The 21,475-nt window shown below is 35.6% G+C and overlaps 1 protein-coding gene across 3 annotated transcripts in view; it reads right to left on the bottom strand.

The window, feature by feature from the left end:
- Window positions 1-308: 308 nt before the first annotated feature.
- LOC111502243 (major royal jelly protein 9) overlaps window positions 309-21,475 on the bottom strand; it is a 64,048-nt gene continuing 42,881 nt past the window's right edge. For all 3 annotated transcript variants that reach the window (XM_074175881.1, XM_074175880.1, XM_074175879.1), the window contains exons 5-8: window positions 18,707-18,944; window positions 7,718-7,902; window positions 3,453-3,641; window positions 309-639 (exon numbers count right to left, since the gene is read on the bottom strand). In XM_074175881.1, the coding sequence (XP_074031982.1) occupies window positions 400-639; window positions 3,453-3,641; window positions 7,718-7,902; window positions 18,707-18,944 (852 nt within the window). In that variant the 3' untranslated portion in view covers window positions 309-399. The remainder of the gene's footprint in view (window positions 640-3,452; window positions 3,642-7,717; window positions 7,903-18,706; window positions 18,945-21,475) is intronic.

Below are 21,475 nucleotides of genomic sequence, written 5' to 3'. Positions count from 1 at the left end.
AGCGCAAGAAACCGATTTTTGTGACCTTTGACCTTGAAATTTGATAGTTGCGTACACCCTACAATATGTAGGTTTTCAGACGACTTTTAGGGTGTCAATATACAAGTATTTACAGACTTACAGCTGGGTATCTCGAATTCCGAGGTGAACTTACTATAATGACTGGACTATCATGTGATATACTGTTTTGCAGCTGCGTCAAATCAAGATTATAAATATTGAATGTAGAGTTCTGGGAGTTGCGTCTTTCCACGTAAATGTGTTTCCCTCACAGAATATTTTATTAGAAAATAGCAAAAACTGCAAAATTTGTTGATCAATTTGTTTAATTGAATTCTTCATTTTTCATTAAACGTAACAATAATTCATCATTCACACAAACATTTATAGCTACCGATTTCAAGCATAACTGTTCCCTTGCGGCTTTGAACTGTATCTTCCTGAATCGCCAGCTTGAGGGTAAACAATCGAGTTTTGTTGACTATTGACTTTGCAGCTTTTTCCAGCTAGCAATTTGTCAACTTCACCTGTGACTATCCGGAAATTGATTTCGGACAAATTCAAGGTTCCCGCCGCTACTTTCTGGAATCGAGATGTTAGTACGAATAATTCTTCTACTCCTCTTCTGTTCTTTATAACCTAAAATTGAAATTAATGTAAATGATCGCACTTCACAATATTTACAAAAGGGGAGAAAATCAAATGGGTGAACATGGATATTACTTAAATTGAAATAGGTATATTCTGAAGAGAGATTGATTTTTTGTACATCTTCATACAATAAAATGTGCGAATCTTCCAGAGAAAGAACGAAAGCAAGTAATTTTCAATACAGTGTATTTCTTTAATGTCCCCCCCCTTTTATTTTTCAAACGGGTCAACTCAAAAAATTGAAATTTGAAATAATGAAATTAATGCATGAATACTTTACTTTAAAGTAAAAATGACAGACGAAAGATTCGAGATGACGATTGGGGGCCATCTGGAAAAAAAAATTGAATGAAAAGGGGGCTTTTGTGACACTTCTTTTTGAAGCTCCTGACAAATGCTTCACAACCCTAGAATTTAATGTCAACTACTACAAAATGGCGGAACTTTTAATAATTGCCTGAATACATTGACATTCAAATACATAATATGGGGTAATAAGCTTGAGATCAGTTCAGAAGATGCTCGAAATGTTTGCCTTGAACTTCTTGACATATGAACAGCCTATATGATATTTCACGCCAAACATTTTCGAAAACAGTAACGTCAGTGTCTCTACAAATATTTATTATTTCCTGCTGTATATCCAATATTGAAGCAAATAGCCCCATAAAAAAGTCCAAAGCTGTCGAATCTGGCGAGCAGACTGGCCATTCTATAGGATCTCGACGGTCAATCCAACGACCGGGAAAAGTAGTATCCAAATAGTTTCTTATTTGTCTGGAGTAATGTGGTGGTGCTCCATCTTGTTGGAATACAATATCCATATCGAATTAATTAGGATTCGCTTCTTCGATTTCAGTGATGAGAGAGTCAACAGTAGTTTCCAGCATATTCAAATACAGTTCCCCTGCTGAATTTCGATCAATAAATAGAGGTCCTACAATATGGTTTCTCAATATTCCTGCCCAAACATTAATTTTTTCTGGATATTGGGTATGTGTTTCCCGGAAAACGTGAGGGTTGGTGCCACTCCAGTAACGGCTGTCGTACTGACATTTCTTGTCGTTTTTATGAACAAAAAACAACTTAACAAATCTTATCGGGTTGTTGGAATTGCCAAATGGCAGATCAAAAGGAATATTTCCAAAAATATCGATATTGATGTGTTTGTCTTCAGGAAATTATTAAATGTTCCGCCATTTTGTAGTAGGTGAAGATATTGACTTCATATTCTAGGGTTGTGAAGTATTTGTCAGGAGCATCAAAATTATGTGTCACAAGACTCCCCTTTCCATTTGATTTTTTTTCCAGATGGCGCCCTATCGCCATCTTGAACGTTTATTCTGTCAATTTCACTTCAAACTAAAGTATTCATGCATTAATTTCATTATCTCGAATTGAAATTTTTTGAGCTGACTCGTTCAATAACTGAAAAGGGGGAGACATTAAAGAAATGGAGTGTATCAACTCGTCATAAAGATGTGCACATCATACAGAAAAGTAACTTGCACCACAAATTGGAGATAAAGCCCTTTCGAATCAAGTACTTTTATATCAACGTTGAATTATACAAAATAAAAAACACTTCTCCCTGTACATAATTGGAACTATAACAGATATTTCATCACAGAACAAAGTTGTTTTAAACGTCTTATACTGTATTATATATTTGTATTATACAAAATGTGGAAATAATACATTTTAATGTAATACGTGTTGATACGAAAGTAGTTGTTTCCAAAGTATTTTTACTTTCGTGTAATTCAATGTTTATATGAAAGTAGTTTATTTTGAAATTAATTGCTTCCTTCCATTTTTTGGGAGATTTTCACATTTTTTTGTAAAAGGATGGAATAGTAGGAGAAAGCCAAAATCTTTCTTTCACGAAAATTAATCTCTCCTACGAATATACCCCTTTCAGCAATACGCATATATACAGACGGCTCAAAAACCAAAGAAGGATCAGGATGTGGAATGTACTCCAGGTCACTAAGCCTAATGATTAAGTGTGGAATGGGGAAAAATACCAGCATGGTTCAAACAGAACTGGCTGGTATCTCAATCACCACAAAAGAAATAATCAGAAAAGGAATTTCTGGCAAAAACCTGACAATCTGTACCGATAGCGGACAAGCCCTAACAGCCTTGAACAGACAAGTGTTACCTCAGGGCTAGAACTAGAGTTCCACCAAGATTTTGCCAAAGCCTCGATAGATAATAACATTATCCTAAGATGGGTTGAAGGGCACGTTAGGAGTAAAGGTAGTCGCATTGCCGACTATTTAGCCCAGGAAGGGGCTGGACTAAAAATTTTAGGATCCAGTGGCACCTGCGGCCTAATGACTTCGACAATTGCGGAATTAGCCAAACGTCACACCCATGCTCAATCCCCAAAGAGATAGGATGAAATCAAAGGATGCATTCTTGCCAGGATCACCCTGGGCGACCCTGAGAAGCTGGCGCCGAAAAAATATCTGGCGATGACCAGGAAAAATCTACGCCTTACAGTAGGATTTCTGACTGGCCACTGTCAGCTAAGGAAACACCTAAGGAAACACCTACATAATATGTGGCTAGTGGACACACCTCTATGCAGGATGTGTGAACAAGAAGATGAGACTGTCAGGCATGTCCTATGCGAGTGCCCGGAGTTATCGTCAATAAGAGAGTGTGTGTTCAGCGAGTCTTGGCCTACACCTGCCGATATAATGGAGATGTCTCCTATATATACTTTTGAATGAACTTTCACATAGATTGAAAGTTAATGGAGTGTTTTTTTCATTAATATTCTGCTGCCATACCTTCATTCCGCTAGCAAACTGTAACGTTACTGGATTGTCAGCCACAATGTCGGTACTTTTTCGATCTCCATAATCTCCCCTGGCATTGAAGCAAGCGATCTTCACGTCACTCATCAAACCAAAGAAAAGGATTCCGTCTTTGTTGAAAGCTTCTGCTGCGCTTTGTGTGCCTCTGTTCTTACGATATGTCTGAAAAAGAAAGACAATATTATGAAAAAAATTGCCGTTGTTTTATTAAAGTTGTGGCTCATAACCACGAGCCTCTGAATAGTTCTAAAATATGTCTTGGGACTGTCCATTGTTGGAAGTTATCTGAAGCATAATCTAACCTGTAATCTAAACTATTCGAAGCTAGATTTCATCCCAAACTATTTTCTCTCAGTTTGAAACTAGAACCCGAAGAAAAGGAATTCGTGATTCAACACCAATCAATCAACAAATATACTTTATTGTCCAACAGAAGATATTCTTATCGACAAAGCATTCTATAATCTAAAGTCAGTACATAACTGAATTTAACAAATAGTATTCTATATACCACAGGTCCACAAAAAATACAAAATTGTCACAACACAAAAAGTGAGCATCATCGTCAAAATATTTTTATTCACATATCTTATTATAATCTAAAATCAATTTTATGTATAATCAAATTTGTGAATAGTACATAAAATAAGTTGACAAAGGTAAATATTTATCACAATACAAGAAAGTGAGCATCATCGTAAAACTCCCGTAGAGTATAATAGGATTTGAGCAAAAGTATGTTTTTGACTTTTTTTCGAAAAATATGGTGTATGGAGATTTCTCTCAAAAAAAGTAACAAGTTGTTCTATATCTTTTTACTCTCATACATTATTGATTCTTTCGTTAATTCTAAGTGGGGGATGGGGAGAGGTAAGTTTTTTCTTGTTATTTGACTGAGTACTATGGCTTGTTCAAGTGCGTTCAGCATCGGAGACGTTGGACGTGTGTGCTCCAATGCTCCAAACATAGTTTCAAATATAAAAATGAAGTTACAGCCAAAATTCTCTGTCTTGTAAATAATGGTTCACAATGGTCGGTGTATTTAGCTATGAACATGAATTTGACTGCTCGTTTCTGCAGGACGCAAACAGAATCGAGCAATTGCTTGCTGCAATAACCTCAAAATGCCATATCATATCGCAGGTGTAATTCGATTAGAAAAAAATATGTCACCTTACTCATTGGCAGACCCTGTTCCTCAAAGACAACTTTTACGGCAAAGCAGCCCGAAGCCAGTTTCCTTTTGAGACTTTGGATGTGGATATAGAATTTTAGGTTATTTTCAATTTCAATGCCAAGAAATTTGGCACAGAGTTTGTTTTCAGTTGTTGTAGTACCATATATAAGAGCATTGAAGCAGATATGGTTTGAGTCGCACCAGTGTTTTACCTTCAAATTATATTCCATTTTAAGATTTTTGTAACTCAAAATTAGACTCCTTCTTTCATATCAGTGTCGTATCATCAGCAAACATTGAGATCTGACCCTGTGATATTAATACTGGCTGAGGTATATATATGTATATATTTTTTTGATTGATGCAACTAATTTTTCTTTATTTTGAGTATTTCAATATTAAATTCTACAAAAAGGATTTGAAGCTTTATATCTTCTATAAATTATCTGCGAGCGCTTTCGACAGTTGGTAGTACTGTCATCTTCTAGGCACCCTTCAAACTGAACTGGTCATCCTGTTGTCTGCCTCTTTATACGGTTAGAGCGTCTTAACGCAGGTATTTCAGGTACTTTAGGTGAATTTGCCTGTATTTGTTCTGCATCAGGTACTCTCCTTTGTGTTAGATCTTCTCTAGGAATGTGTATGGTTTTGTTTAATATATTGAATGTGAGGTCTTGTTGTGTTTTGATTTGTACTTGTTCCTCGATAAGTGATTTATGACTGTTAAATTTATGGTTGTTCAAGTTTTCCCAAATGTCCATGCGGTTTCCCTCCCCCTCTGGTGGGGGGAAATTATATTTGTTTTGTATGGCGTGTGTTGCAAGGTTTGATTTATATACTGTTGGATTTATGTATGCCTTTTTGTGCTCATTGTACCTTCGGATCAGTTTTTTTTTTGGTTTGGCCGATATAGAATTTGTTGCAGTCCGAGCATTGTATACTGTATATTCCGTTTTGGTCTTTGTCTTCTTCTTTTTCATAGTTGTTTATTTTTTGTGTCACCTTCGTGTTCGGCTTGTATGTGATGTTGATGTTCAGTGGTTTGAAGATGTTTGTTAGTTTTTTGGTTTGGTGTCCTACGTACGTAAATGCTGTCCATCGTTGTGTTGTTTTGTCTGTTGGGGTGGCTTGATCCTTGTTGTGTATTTTTTGTTTGATTCTGTTTTCTAGTTTATCTATTGTCTTTTGGGTGTATCCGTTTCCGTTCGCTATTTGGTATATGATTTTCCGTTCTTTGTTTTGGGCTTCATTGCTGAGTGGTATCCTTAACATTCTATATATGAATGGGTTATAGGCAGCCATTTTGTGTGATGGTGGATGGTTTGAACTTGCGGGTATGGTGGAGCTTGTTTGTGTAGGTTTCCTGTATATTGCCATTTGAAATTTTGTTTTGTTGTGGTTATATCCTATGGTTATGTCCAGGTAGCTAAGTTTTGAGTTGTGTTCTTCCTCAATGCTGAAACAAAGTTTTTGATTTATTTTGTTAATTTCTTTTTTCATTTGTTCTATTCTTATTCCATTGTTTTGTGATATGTACAGTCCATAGTCAACGTATCTGAACCATTCTCCTTTTTGATCATGTGTTTTTATTATTGTTGAGATTTTCTCATCTATGGTTTGCAGGTATATTTCGGATATAATGCTAGATAGTGGGGATCCCATCGCTAGTCCATCTGTTTGTTTATAAATTTTCCCTTCAGATTCGAAATAATTTTGATTAAGTATTGTATTTAGACTGTGTCCCATTTGGTTAATGTAGGTTTTGTCTATGTTTTGGTGTTTTAGTTTCTCAGATATGATGTTTATACTTTCGTTGACTGGTATGTTGGAGTACATGTTTTTTATGTCGAACGAGAACAGTTTAGTGTTCGGACTGACATTTGTCGTAGAGATTCTGTCTGTGAGTTCCATTTGATGCTGTGGTCGTTGTTCCTGTTGATTTTGTTTTTCAGTTCGTCGGCTATGATTTTTGAAATTTTGTATGAAGGTGCTCTGGTGAAATTGATAACCGGTCTTATAGATTCATTTTCCTTATGTATCTTTATCTGTGCGTTGAGTTTTGGTGCTTTTGGGTTGTTGACTGTGTATCTGTTCAATGCTTTGTTGTTAAAGATCTGTTTGTTGGATTTTATTAGGCTATTAATTTGTCTTTTATATTTTGTGGTTGGATCGTGATTCATCGTGCTAAAATCGTTTTCCGTTATATATTTCCGTTATATCACTTTCATACTCAATTCCTGTTTTTCAATAATAACTGTGGCGTCACTTTTGTCGGCTTTAACTGCTGTGAGGTTGGAGATCAACTTCTTTTTTATCGATTTGATGGCTTTCGTGATTGCTGGTTTCTCCGGAGTCTTTTCTGGTTTATTGATCTCAGGAAGTACCCCACTTCGACTTGAAGTGGGGTACTTCCTGAGATCATACTGAGTGCTACCGACAGCATCGTTCTGTATGCCCCACACAAGGCTATAAGGAAGGGCCTCTGTGCTGCGCTCAGCTGTCTCCTCGCTCCTCACCCTACCATCATGCGCCCTACTCCCCCACACTTGTTCGCTATTCATAGCTGCAGGTTTAGCTACTCTCTCACCAGTCTCTCCTCAGCCCAATATTTAGCCCGGTCCACCTCCTCAATTTCCCAGCCAGTATTCACAATTTTCCCTTACTTCCCAACTGTTTCGAACATTAAATAATTTGAATGAAAAAAATTAGGGATAGTAGAGGAGTTGGAAGGAGTTGAACGTGATAGGTAGAGTTTGAACCATTGACCTCTGACCTCTGACTAGTTCCCGTCATCCCCTTGATGATGCTAACTCAGTCAGCGAAACGCGTGTGGAGAAACAGTATTTTGTTCTGGTGTGGAAAAAGTGTTTCAAATGATTTGAATGAAAGTTGTGAAAGAGTTTGTCGTTTATCATATTGGTCATTTCAATTTGTTATGCTATGAAATGATATTATTTGTATATTAAAATATTTCTGTCAGTTATTCATACATTCGAATTTGGCATCTATTTCGAAAATAGATCATATATAATTCAGTGAAGAAGTATTACCCGATACTCACAGTAAATATGCCTGGGGATGATGCTGGATCCTGCTTGAAACGTGTTTCGTTTCTAAGATCGGAAGTGTACACCCAATTCTCAGTTGCGCTAGACATTGCATGATAAAACAGTTTCCTTTCACCTCCTAACGAAGCAGGTGATAAACTCATTCCTAGAATACCATCCATCAGATCGAAACTGTCACCTGTAAACAATCACAAGAAAATTCAGGAATTACAAACTGACAATTTCATTGCAGAATATTACTTGAGGGATGAGAGTTTTTTATATGTCATGTCGATTATTTGCTTCATACCGATGAGATGATGAAAACATTCAAGGCTAGGCAACCAAAATAAAGTTTCACAGCGATAAAACACTCTCTCCCAACAGCGATAACACCGACATCTATGAAATCAACTTCTGGGTGTATCCATTCTTGACTTTCGGGGCTTATTTACGCATCATTATCACAATTTCACGAATTGATCCTGTACCGTTTCCTTCCTCGTTTCTCGAGCGAGAGCAAGAAAGCGTTACATGTGCCCAGTTGGAATGATTTGGGGAGGCAAGGGCGCAGGTCGGTTCTTGATGTTTTACAGAAAATGCTGAAAAGGTTGACCCTATAGAAAGCTCCCATTCGGACGTCATCTACAGAAATTTATAGCAATACTGTTCTTCTTTTCAACACTTATCACTATAGACCAACTTAGTTTCACCGGGATAGGAGACACTTGAAGAATACTAATAAAATAAGGAATACGATTTACTTGAGACTTTTGGAAAGATTTTGCATCCCTACCCTCAAAATGAATTAATGGAAATACTGAATTATCACTGTTGAATATGGAGCATGCATTGTTAAATTCTGAATAAGTCTACACATGCAAATGATGGCTTCAGTAAGAAATATAACAAAGCACATGGTCTTACACTAGGGTTTAATACACTAAACCTCACAATTTCTGATCAAAGTACTATTTCCAGGAACCATTGAGAAAACTCAACGCTGTTGTTATATACTCCTGTGATTCTTGAAATCCGGGATTCTGGCAGTCTCCAGCAGTAGCCACATCAGACCTATGTTCTCCAGCGCAGTCAGACACGTCCAAACGATCTCCTCATTGTATCCTGACTGATCAAGTTTATTCATTTTTGGGGGTAAGTATTCTACAATGTTATTATATACCTCTTCCTCGTGAGTTGGTCTACCTATCGGGCGCGTTCCCAGGTGGCGGATAGGGGAACGGCCAGGGAACGGGGGGCCTGTCTGGGAAGCCAATATGTGGCCTTACGGACGGGATCGCCGGACTTCTGGTCAGTTGCAGAAATAAGTAGGGTGAGGGGAACTAAAACTCCCCAAAAGCCTTTGCGAAACATGCCACCGTGGATCACCCTACCGAAGCTAAGATGTAAGGAATCGTGCCGACAGGTGAATGGACGCAGGGTGGTATGCGGTTACGAACGATCCCCTTGGGGAACCGGGCGAAACCTCATTGTAATCAGCCTTCCTCTGGTAATGCGGGGCTCTGCCAGAGGTGACCAACTCTGCCCTTGCTACTCGTGGGAATACACATATATGAAACAAACAGACACAACAAAAACCAATCCCGAGGCTGGACAGAAGTGCTCACCCCAATCTATGGTGGTGTCTGGGAATGAACAGAAATGTCCACTCCAATCTACGGCTCGGAATGAGACGAGACAAAGCAGATCACCTCGTGTTGTAATACAAAGGCGTCACATTTGCGGCGCCGTAGACAAAAGGAGAAAGAGAACTCCACCTCCAACAGCAAGGGCACTTCCTGTGGCGGGCGCCTTGAATAAAGGCAAGGAACCGGCTGCCCCTGCAAGAAAGCGCCCTCACTGGAACAACCCCACTAGGTGAACCCCAGGAAGGTTGAAGAAGCCGCGCAATGACAGTAATGTCGCTGCACCTTTCAAAGCCTTCGCCGAGGCCACCGTGAGATACCTCAAGGTTGCCAAAGAGAGTGTGTGATATAACATGTTCTGTCTTGTCATCCGATCTCTCAGATCACGACGCGATTTCAAGTACAGTGAATCTGAATACTTTTCAAGATAAAAGAAAATTCAAATGGGGAAGTTGTACAGTAGGAAAAATTATCGCAAGTTCTTTTACTTATGCTCCAACTTTGACTGGGAATCTATTTTCCTGTCCACGGAATCCTTCGAAGTGTTCCATAAGAAAATTTGTGAAATTTTCGAAAAGGCATTCCCTACCCAAATCATAAAAATTAAAAAGAAAAAACCGTGGATCTCAAGAGGTATCAGAACCTCTGCCAAAAACATGAGATGCCTCCACTATATTAGAAAGTACTGCGTAAATGGATCTTTTTTATCCTACTATAATAATTATAGAAGAATCTACAGGTCACTGATAAGAAAGGCAAAACATAATTACTATCTTGAAAGAATGCATAAAGCAGATAACAAATCAAGAGAAACGTGGAACATTGTAAATGAATTAATAGATAGCTCTATCCCCTGACACTATAAACAATTATTTTTGTTCTATCGCCGAATCTCTGACGAGCAAAATAAGGAGTACACGTGATCCCTTAACATATCTTCATGAGGTGGATATCAGGGAATGTTTTGAATTACTTCCTACAAATAGTTACGAAGTCATGAATACCATTAGAGGAATGAGAAACAAAAAGACCTCAAGAATGGATAATCTTTCTCTGAGAATTTTCGAAAATTTACCCACCACTGCTTTAGAGGTGCTGGTTCGCTTGATCAACGTCTCGTTTAGCCAGGGGATATTTCCGTCTTTCCTAAAAACATCAGTTGTCATTTCTTTGCATAAAGGGGGTGACAGAGACGATCCGTCCAATTTGAGGCCTATATCGCTCATTCCGGCCCTAGGGAAATTGATTGAGAAATTAGTCAAATCAAGACTGAACAAAAACCTGATCTTGAACGAAATCATAAATTCCAATCAGTTCGGATTTCAAGAAGGAAAAAGCACCACCGATGCGGTATTTTCATTTTTGCAGCAGACACACAGCAATTTAAATTCAGGGGAAGCTACGGCAGCGGTGTTCTGTGATTTGTCGAAAGCCTTTGACTGTGTAAATCATGGAATACTGCTAAAAAAGCTTCACCACTATGGGATAAGAGACAAGGGTTTGTCGTGGTTCCAGTCGTACCTTATCGATCGACAACAATATGTGAAAACCAGCTCTGTTTCTAGTATACAGGGAGTGAAAACAGTAGTACCCCAAGGCTCAGTCTTGGGGCCATTACTATTCCTGATATACATAAATGACTTGGCCAGCCTTAACATAGCTGGCTCTTTCACGCTTTTCGCAGATGACACCACAGTATTATGGCACAACAAAAACGAGAGAGATCTTCATAACTCTATTTCTAGTGATCTCGAGCAAATAAAAAATTGGTTTGGAGCAAATCTTCTGTCTTTGAATTTGAAAAAAACAAACATCCTGACTTTTAAGTGATCTCTACCGGAATTGAGGCTGGGAAACGATGCTATTGTCAACAAAAACTACACAAAATTCTTAGGCATAAACATCGATCAGGAGCTAAGATTTGAGGAACATGTAAGAGCACTAAACAAAAAACTCTTCTCTGGTTGCTATGCGTTAAGAATAATCTCAAATGAGCTAGGTTACCACGCAGCTAAAAATGCTTATGATTCCATGATTGACTCTCATTTGAGGTATGGAATATTATTCTGGGGTGTATGCTGCAAACAGCTTATGAACTCGGTGTTTGTATTGCAAAAACGAGCAATCAGAAATATGTGCGGTAAGAAATGGAATGAACCGTGCAGACCCCTTTTCATAAAAAACGAAATTTTAACTGTATTTTCATTATTAATTCTAGAAACGTCTTATCTGGTACATAAAAATAAAAGTTCCTTCCAAAATGAAAAAAAAATACTGTACTAGACAAGCACATCATCTCAAGTTGCCCATTCCAACATCCACCCTAGTTAAAGATTCTATTGCGTTCACGGAAATAAAAATATATAATAAGCTGCCAGCTACCCTGACTAATAGTGTGAATCAAGCGAAATTCAGGAGGGACTTGAAGGTTATCCTAGCAAGGAAAGGGTATTACTCGCTTGAAGAGTTTTTTGAGGATCGTCTAGAGTTTTGAGGAGTGTGTTTTTTATTGCCTCATTCATCGTTTTTTTTATATTATTATATACATTCCCAACTAACTGCTATATTTTAACTTTTATTTATCATATGATCATCTCACAAAAAAACTGTTTTCAATTAACAATCTCACTCTATGTGAAGTTATTTTAGTTGTATAAATCTTAGATTTTAAGCCCTAATTTGTTTATCTACAAGATTGTTCAATCTTTCAGATAATAAATGTATATCTCTCTCTCTCTCTCTCTTATTAATTAGCTCCTTACCCTTTTGCGGTTTTTGAAGATGATCTATTGACATAATATTCAAAAACACCACGCGTGTCAAAATAGGGCTGAAGAAGTTTTTAGCGAATGCCAATAATAAGGGTAGGGTCATAGATATGCCACAAGAAACACTCGTGTAGAAGCTGACGCCGACAGATTTATAACTGAAGCCGCTATTAATCTGCAGTTCGAAAATATTGTTGTAGTGTCCGAAGATGCAGATGTTTTAGTTTTATTGGCTGAACTCTCACCAATAGACCGAGAACTTTATTTTCGAAAACCATCCAAAGACAAAATGCTGCAAAAGTCTGCTCTTCCGAGAGCTTCGGAAGAGTATTATCAAAATGTAAACAGTATATTCCGTTCTGCATTCACGACGCCAGCTTTTTCCAGCTTGGCAGAAACGTGTTTGCAAAAAATTTCGAGAAACGTCTGGACTTACAAAATGCTGCAACAGTTTTCAAAAATGAATGCAATGATATTTTTAAAGCCGGTGCTACATGCTTTATAAGGTGCGACTAGCACCATAATCACAGTATACTATATACAGTAATCCCACTTCGGGTGATTTTTGGTTTGAATTTTCTACACGCAGACCCAGGAGTTGCAGTCTCAGGTCTGCGCAAACGACGAGTTCAAGACAGGCACGCAATCAAAGCGTTTAAACACTGCTCAACATAACAAATATTCATATAAACTGCTCAAAAAAATACAGTCGATGAAAACCATGTTGGGCACCTAAGAAAATTGTACAAATGATAATTTTGCATTTGTGTAATATTCAAGTAACATTTCGACAATGATGAACTATGTTTCAAGTAGATTTTAAAAATTCATGGGATCGGATGTGACAAAATATACTTCAATTTCAACAAGAAAAAAGACAAGATGAAGAACGAGTTTTGTTATTCATGAACCATGGTACTGTGCAAGAGCTCTCTAGGAGGAATAACGAGTCCCTGTGTGTATACAACCGTGATAGCATGGTCTGCACTGATGAGGAACACTTCAAAACGGTTCGCAGTTGGTTCCTTGTTCGAATCAGGCGAAGTCCCACTATTTGTCCTAGAGAGCTCTTGCAAAGTTGTTTCTTCAAAGTGAGAATCTTTGCAATTATGTCTGAGGCGACTTGGATTCCGAAAGGTTAACAGTCGTAAGGTATTTTTGATAGTCAAATTTACATTATATAAGAAGTTGCTGACTAATAGGACATGTTTCATTTAGAATAACTGTTTTTAATCTACGCAGCAACTTTTCGGGGTTGATTAGACATCTAGACTTGTATAGATTCAAATATCAATATTTGTCAATATATGTCGAGTTATTAGCTAAAGAAGTAGTTGTTTTCTGTCGGAAAACATATATAATGGTATAGTCAGAATGCATTTGGACTTGTCAGTGATTTTATTATCAATTTTTACTTGGATAAAAGCTGGAAGCAGCAAAGCAACCTATTATCTTACAGTGTAAATAATTCATAACTTCCGACTCCGAAAACTCTCACATACATTTATAGTTAGTACATACATACAAAAAAATTATTTTTGTATGATTGAACACTACATACTTAATTACTTTTTTACTTCTTCAAGTCCTGAATAGTAACTACATAATTCAGAAAGAATAGGCTCTACAGATTCCTTAATCTTGAGTGATGAATTCGATTAGGAATATTTTTAATAATTGGTCCTTAATATAATCGAATCGGCAAACTCGTCCGCCATCTTGAATTCTCCAATCAATAAATGAATATGCTATATTTGGCCCCAAAAATCACTACAAGGAAATTTCGCATGGATTCGTACCATAGTTCATGAATAACAAAACACGTTCTTTATCTTGTCTTTTTTCTTGTTGAAATGAAAATATATTTTGTCACATTCGAATATGAACATCTGCCGATTCCATGAATTTTTAAAATCTACTTGAAACTTAGTTCATCATTGCCCAAATGATCTGGGTTACTTCAATATTACACAAATGCAAAATTATCATTTGTACAATTTTCTCAGGTGCCCAACATGGTTTTCATAGACTGTTTTTTTTTTTTGAGCAGTTTCTATGAATAGTTGTTATGTTGAGCAGTGTATACACGCTTTGGTTGAGATTGTAGTAGGGAGAAATGTCATTAGTGTCAAATACGTCATCATTATAAAAAATGAAACTCCTGGACACCGACATCAAAGGGACCGACGCTGAGTGAAACTACTGTATACAGAAATACTGTGCCATAATGCTTATTAAAAATGTTTTTTGTACTTGCTAAACAGGATGCTCAGTATCTAGCTTGCTTGGAATGCAATGCTGACAGCTGTACTAATCCTTTACTTACCATCGACATCAATGAAATCGATGACGACGAGAGTAATGAACAATAATATTATAATGTATATATAGTTCATAGATTTTTGATTAACGACTGAAGGTAGTATATGGAGGTAGGAACTAATGACGGGCGCTTGATATACAACAAATATGGCACATATACCAGTATTTTTTGTTCGTTGTTGTTTTGAGCTTATTTAAAATAAATATTTTTTACTTTTTAGTTCGATGTTCTTTAAAAACGTGTTTTTCACTTTTTTTGAACTATATTTACTTTATCTAAACTTTGAGATTCATCAACCATATATTGTTTAGAAAAATGACCATTGATATTTTCCGATTCCAGCTACCAAGCCCAAGGCAGCAGGCACGCAAAGAATGGTTACAAATAAGGCAGCAGGCGCGCGAAGGAGGGTACAAGTAAAGCAGCAGGCACGCGTGTTAATAAAAAAAATACTTTTTGCAAATGAAGAAATACATGTGAAGTGAGTTCGAATTATGTCCAGAAAGTTACGTACAGCGCCATCTGCCGGCGAATTGATCAAGCAATAATGTCGATAAATCTGGAGTTACAAACTGACAAACAAACAAATATATATACGTACAGGTGAAGCTGATATAAAGCTTGTAAAAATTGAAATTTGGTCATTCACGTATTCTGTTTATATATTCGAATATTCTGTTCCCTATGATTGTACTTTCAAACAAGTGTTCTTCTTGAAAGTTCTCGTTATAAAATTGATTCAATTTGAGAGTTGATATTTTGTTTTATATCCATTCATTCAGCTAGAAATGTTTCAGAAAATAATCTTTTCGAATACCAATTGACCTTAATATTTCTTCAAAGAGGAAAACTTGATTGAGAAAGGTATTATTCATAATGATATATCAGACTACTGTATTGTAAATTGCAAGCTTAATGTAAAAAAGGAAACGACTTTCAAGATGTATACTTATAGGTGTTTCGAAAATTTTAATGGACAATTATTTCTTCATGATTTGAGAAATATATCATTTTTCCGCATTTTCGATCAAGAAGGCGTGGATGAAAAAGTATCTTACTTGGTAAATTGTTTAACTAGCATATTTGATCGGCATGCCCCTATAATAACTTCTAAAATTACAAAAAAGAAAGCTCCTTGGCTGACATTTGCCTTACAACAAATGATGAATGAACGAAATAAAGCTCTGAATAAATATAAACGAACAAAGTCAGTCGCTCATTTTCAATTGTATAAAGATTTCAGGAATTATACAAACCAAGCAATAAAAAGGGAGAAAAGGGCATACTTTTTGTATCAGTTTGAGAATTCCGATTCAAAAAAGCTGTGGCAAACACTGAGAACAAATAACTTCTTGAAAAACAAAAATCAAGAAATTCCTGGAAATCTAAAGAAGCCAAGTGAAATTAATAATTTTTTAATAAATTCCATTCCAAATGTTGCCCCACCTGAATATCTTATGAATTTTTACAGCACCAATAATATTATTCCTTCCACTTTTAAATTCAAAGAAGTCAATGACACTTTTGTATATGACAGCATTTGTAAAATTAATTCCAATGCAATGGGCTGTGATGGGCTGAATGTTAAACTTATCAAACTTGGTTGTCCTCTAATTGTGCCATATATTACACACATCATAAATGTCTGCCTTTCAAGGGGTGTTGTCCCTACTGTTTGGAAAAGAGCAGTGGTTCAAGTTCTACCCAAGAAACAAAATCCTTCAGAATACAAGGATCTTAGAGGAATAAGTATCCTACCCATGCTTTCCAAGATTCTAGAAAGATCCATTGAAGTACAGATAAGACAGCATTTAGCCGACCACTCACTATTGCCTGTTGTTCAATCTGGCTTTCGTAAAGGCTACAGCTGTACGACAGCCTTACTTAATATAGTCGATGATATAATTGCCTCAATGGATAAAGGTCTGTGTGCAATATTGGTACTGCTGGATTTCAGCAGAGCATTTGACACTATCAACTTCAAATTACTGCTTAATATTTTGCACTATATAGGTTTTTCAGAATCGGCTGTTGGCCTTATACAAAATTATTTAGACAATCGTAAACAGTGTGTAAAAATTGAATCAAATCAGTCCGAATATATGACATTGAACTCGGGGGTGCCTCAAGGTTCAATCCTGGGCCCTTTACTTTTTTCTGTGTATACCATCAATTTAATAAAATCTTAAGAACAATGTAAGATTCATGTCTATGCTGATGATACACAGGTTTATCACACTTTTCCTCCGCAGTTAGCAGATGATGCTTCTGAAATAATTAATAGGGAACTGGCGACGTTCATTAATTTTGCTTCTGAACATTATTTACCAATAAATTGCGCTAAATCTAAAGTAATGTTATTCGGTTCTATGTATAATCGGGCTAGATTTCAGTTTCCTATTAATATAGAAATTAATAATGAATTGATCTCTGTTGTTGAAGAAGCTAAAAACCTAGGCATTATCATAGAGGCAGACCTAAGATTCGAAAAACATGTTAATCAATTGATTCGACGGGCATATGGTTCACTAAAACTGATTTATGGAAACAGGCATTTAATTCCTCGAAAAATCAAAATGAAACTGTGCGAAACATTAGTTTTATCACATTTCAATTTCGCTGACCCTGTCTATGGTCCGAACTTAACAACTATTTACAAAAATGAAATTCAAAAAGTGCAGAATTCCTGTTTGAGGCTAATATACGGCGTGAGGAAAAATCAGAGAATATCACATAAATTAATTGAGATTGGATGGTTGAATATGGAAAATAGAAGAGTTCATCATGCGGTCACTTTATATTACAAAATTATTTTATCTAAAACTCCTTCATATTTGTACAACAAAATATCTTTCAGAACAGACATACATAATTTAAATCTACGATTTAAAGGATTATTATCCCCACCTAAATTCAAAACTGAAATGTTCAGACGATCTTTCACCTACCAAATTTATAATTTATATAATTCCATTCCTGAAATTTTGAAGAACCTCAGTATTACTTGCTTCAGATCAGAATATAAAAATAATTTATTCAAAACACAAGTCTAGATACTCCTCTGCCCCGCTGCCAAACCAACAAACATAACGATTTTCGTCACTTATCACTCATTTCTCTCATTGTCTATTTGTCAATTACATGTACAAACGCATATGAATTCTTCGACGCACTGTATTAGGGTTAAGTGGAAGAACATTTTCGTAGTAAAACTATCGTTTGTCTGCAGAAAATGAACTTCGCCCTTTATTTTCAGAAATGTTTTTATTTTTTTTTGCATACAATGTTAAAATCTATATGTATATTATTTGAAAATAATAAAGACCTTTATTATTATTATTATAATTGTAGATTTTTTAAAACTTTTGTTATTTTTGAGCAATATCACAAAGCAATATCACAAACAAAGTTTTCTTTGAAACATTGGAATTTATCGGCACAATTTTAATGTGCTGTAATATTACTTTGAGGCTAATATACGGCGTGAGGAAAAATCAGAGAATATCACATAAATTAATTGAGATTGGATGGTTGAATAGGGAAAATAGAAGAGTTCATCATGCGGTCACTTTATATTACAAAATTATTTTATCTAAAACTCCTTCATATTTGTACAACAAAATATCTTTCAGAACAGACATACATAATTTAAATCTACGATTTAAAGGATTATTATCCCCACCTAAATTCAAAACTGAAATGTTCAGACGATCTTTCACCTACCAAATTTATAATTTATATAATTCCATTCCTGAAATTTTGAAGAACCTCAGTATTACTTGCTTCAGATCAGAATATAAAAATAATTTATTCAAAACACAAGTCTAGATACTCCTCTGCCCCGCTGCCAAACCAACAAACATAACGATTTTCGTCACTTATCACTCATTTCTCTCATTGTCTATTTGTCAATTACATGTACAAACGCATATGAATTCTTCGACGCACTGTATTAGGGTTAAGTGGAAGAACATTTTCGTAGTAAAACTATCGTTTGTCTGCAGAAAATGAACTTCGCCCTTTATTTTCAGAAATGTTTTTATTTTTTTTTGCATACAATGTTAAAATCTATATGTATATTATTTGAAAATAATAAAGACCTTTATTATTATTATTATAATTGTAGATTTTTTAAAACTTTTGTTATTTTTGAGCAATATCACAAAGCAATATCACAAACAAAGTTTTCTTTGAAACATTGGAATTTATCGGCACAATTTTAATGTGCTGTAATATTACTTTCTATAGATGAATACATGTTCATACCTTTAATATTATAAGTACCATAACTGGGATATGGATACATAGTTTTATCAGATACTCTCCAAGAAGTCTGTCGTTGAAGGTCATACACGATGATGGAATATGTCTGACAATCTGCTGAGTAGACGAAAGTATTGTGACATTGGTTTCTTCTGTCTCTTATCTCCACAACCGGTGTAACTAGGGTAGAACGAGATTCTAGCTGACTGGAGGGAATTTCATATCGATGGAGGAGTCTATTCTGAAAAAGTAGTTTTTGTATCGAAGACTGATTACCCTGTGAACAAACTTCAAAGAGCATGTCCTTCAATGGTCAAAATAATAAAAATATACATGAGTATTTCGAAAATCATTAAATTCAAGAAGATTCCTGAAGTGACAGTTATTTAAAACATAGATACATCTCAGATGCATTTGAACAGATGAAATAAAAATTTTACTCGTATGTGGTGATAATATCGAATATTACAGTCTGTTCAAAATCAACAGATTGTGATGAAGCCTTGATATTGATGCAGAATGCTCATAATCAAAACTTCATTTCGAATTTTTAATACTTAATCTTAATCCGATCAGATGCTATTTAGGTTGCCAGGTTCATCTTGATGAAGGAAATATATACAAATAGATGTAGAAAGAAAGTAGGATTTTTGCATTAAATATTCTATAGTTTTTCGGGAAAGTTTTTGGATTTATTCTTCTCCATTTTAATACAAAAAAATGTGGGAATCTTTCAAAAAGAAGGAGAAAACAAATATTTTTTTTAATTGAGTTCTTGATAATGTAGATCTTGCAAAGAAGTAAGACGTTCACCTAATTGCCTCTTCAGAAGCAATCTGGGTGACATTGAAAGATGAAGTACTCAATTCATTCATAAAATTACGAACAATCTCAATAGAAACATGTAGATCACACTCGAAACAGAGATAGAGAAAAATATTAATTTTTTAGATACAACCATCACACATAATCATAATGAATTTGAGTTCAATATATGCAGAAAATCTACAATTCAATGTTGCACAGAGCATTGCCTTTGTCTACTAACAATCTATAGTCCGTTCATAATTTGTTGATAGCTCACTGCAAGTTTGACCCTCATTAGAGAACTGAAATACAGAGAGGACAGCTAATATGATATAATAACAAAAACTAAACTAAAACTGGCAGTTTGAGATGTTTTCGACTAACCCACCTTGTATCTGAAGAAATACAATACAGCTATAAAACTTTTAATCCGATTATGTAGGTATTTTGAGTGGAAATGAGTGACCAGTGTCGTAGAGTATATGATTAAAACATTAGTTACTTTAAATAAATAAATATATTAATATTCTTAAACTGTAGGTACTGTAAACTGTATTTTTATTTTAAAAAAATTTCTTTATTTTATTCAAAAATAATAAGTTACTTGCAATTTGTAAAAGATACATTTATTTAATTAATACCTATTTTTAAATGATATAAACTACGATTACTTACAAAACTATTCAAATTCAAAATAAACAGGATCATCTTCGGAATCCGAGTCGTCTTGCAGGTTAATAATTAGCGGTTGTGTCTCTACAGTCGCATCAATTATATTGTCAAGATTCCACATTTTTTGTTCTTCTTCTATTGCATGTCTTACTGCATCTCGCCAATTTTGTTCTGTAATATGTTGTAAAGACTCATATAACAATTCACGTACAGCTTGTATTTTATATGACGTATTTTTTCTAGCCACATAGCTTTTCATTTGTGCCCAAATGAGTTCAATTGGATTTAATTCGCAGTGGTAGGGTGGAAGTCTAAGGACTGTGATGTTTCGTCTTTCCGCCATTTTGTCAACTACGTATTTCTTGAACTTAGATTTGTGTTGCCGGGCAATTTTTAAAAGTTCTGCTTTAACCATTCCATCTTCGTAAGGCAGGGACTTATTCCGCAGTCAGTCAATGATATCCTGTTTCTTCCCCGCAGTCGTTGGAAGTCTTTCAACTAGTCGTGAATGATAAGGTGCATTATCTAATACTATAATTGAGTTTGGTGGTATATGTTCAATCATCTGCTCAAAATACTCTTCGAAAACATCAGCTGTCATCTCCTCGTGATAGTCTTTTGTGCTTTTGGATTCAAATTCCAACAAACCATGCTTAGCAAATCCTTTTTCACTGCCAATGTGAGAAACTATTAATCTACTGCCTTTACCAGAGGGTGGGGAAATACCAGTAGACCAACCTTCCATAAAGGCTTGCCTGGAGCTTGATATATTTTTATCTGTCCAAATTTTTGTGAGAGTATGACCTGCGTCATGTACTAAACCAAAAATTATTTTCGTTCGTAACAACTTCACCCTTTCAAGGCAAGTTTCGAATATAAACTGAAGCTTTATATTTAATGAATAAACACCTCAGGAACCTCCGCCTATGATTTTACGAATTATACGACCGTTTTATGACTTGGGCCCTCATTTTGTGCTATCGACAAATTATGAACGGACTATAGCTAAGGAAACTGATATAATTACACAAATAGGTCATGATAATGGATTCAACGCAGACACAATTCAGAAGTTAGTCAGAAAACAAAACCTCAAATTCACGTACAGATTGATATACCCCAGTGGCGTAGCGTGGGTATCGGCTGACCGGGACGGAAGACAATCTTGCCGCCCTCTTAATTAAGTATTTCAATTTAATGTATACTATACATTACATAAATAATAATTCTTGAGAACTTTTCGGCAAGAATAGTCATCATTATTTTGCATTATACAGGTTAGATTTCGAATAA

This window comes from Leptinotarsa decemlineata, unplaced genomic scaffold (assembly GCF_025532065.1).
Source record: "Leptinotarsa decemlineata unplaced genomic scaffold, Ldec_3_MD MMD2_tig00001393_RagTag_RagTag, whole genome shotgun sequence".
NCBI classification, from domain to species: domain Eukaryota; kingdom Metazoa; phylum Arthropoda; class Insecta; order Coleoptera; family Chrysomelidae; genus Leptinotarsa; species Leptinotarsa decemlineata.
This window is presented reverse-complemented; position numbering and strand designations above follow the sequence as displayed.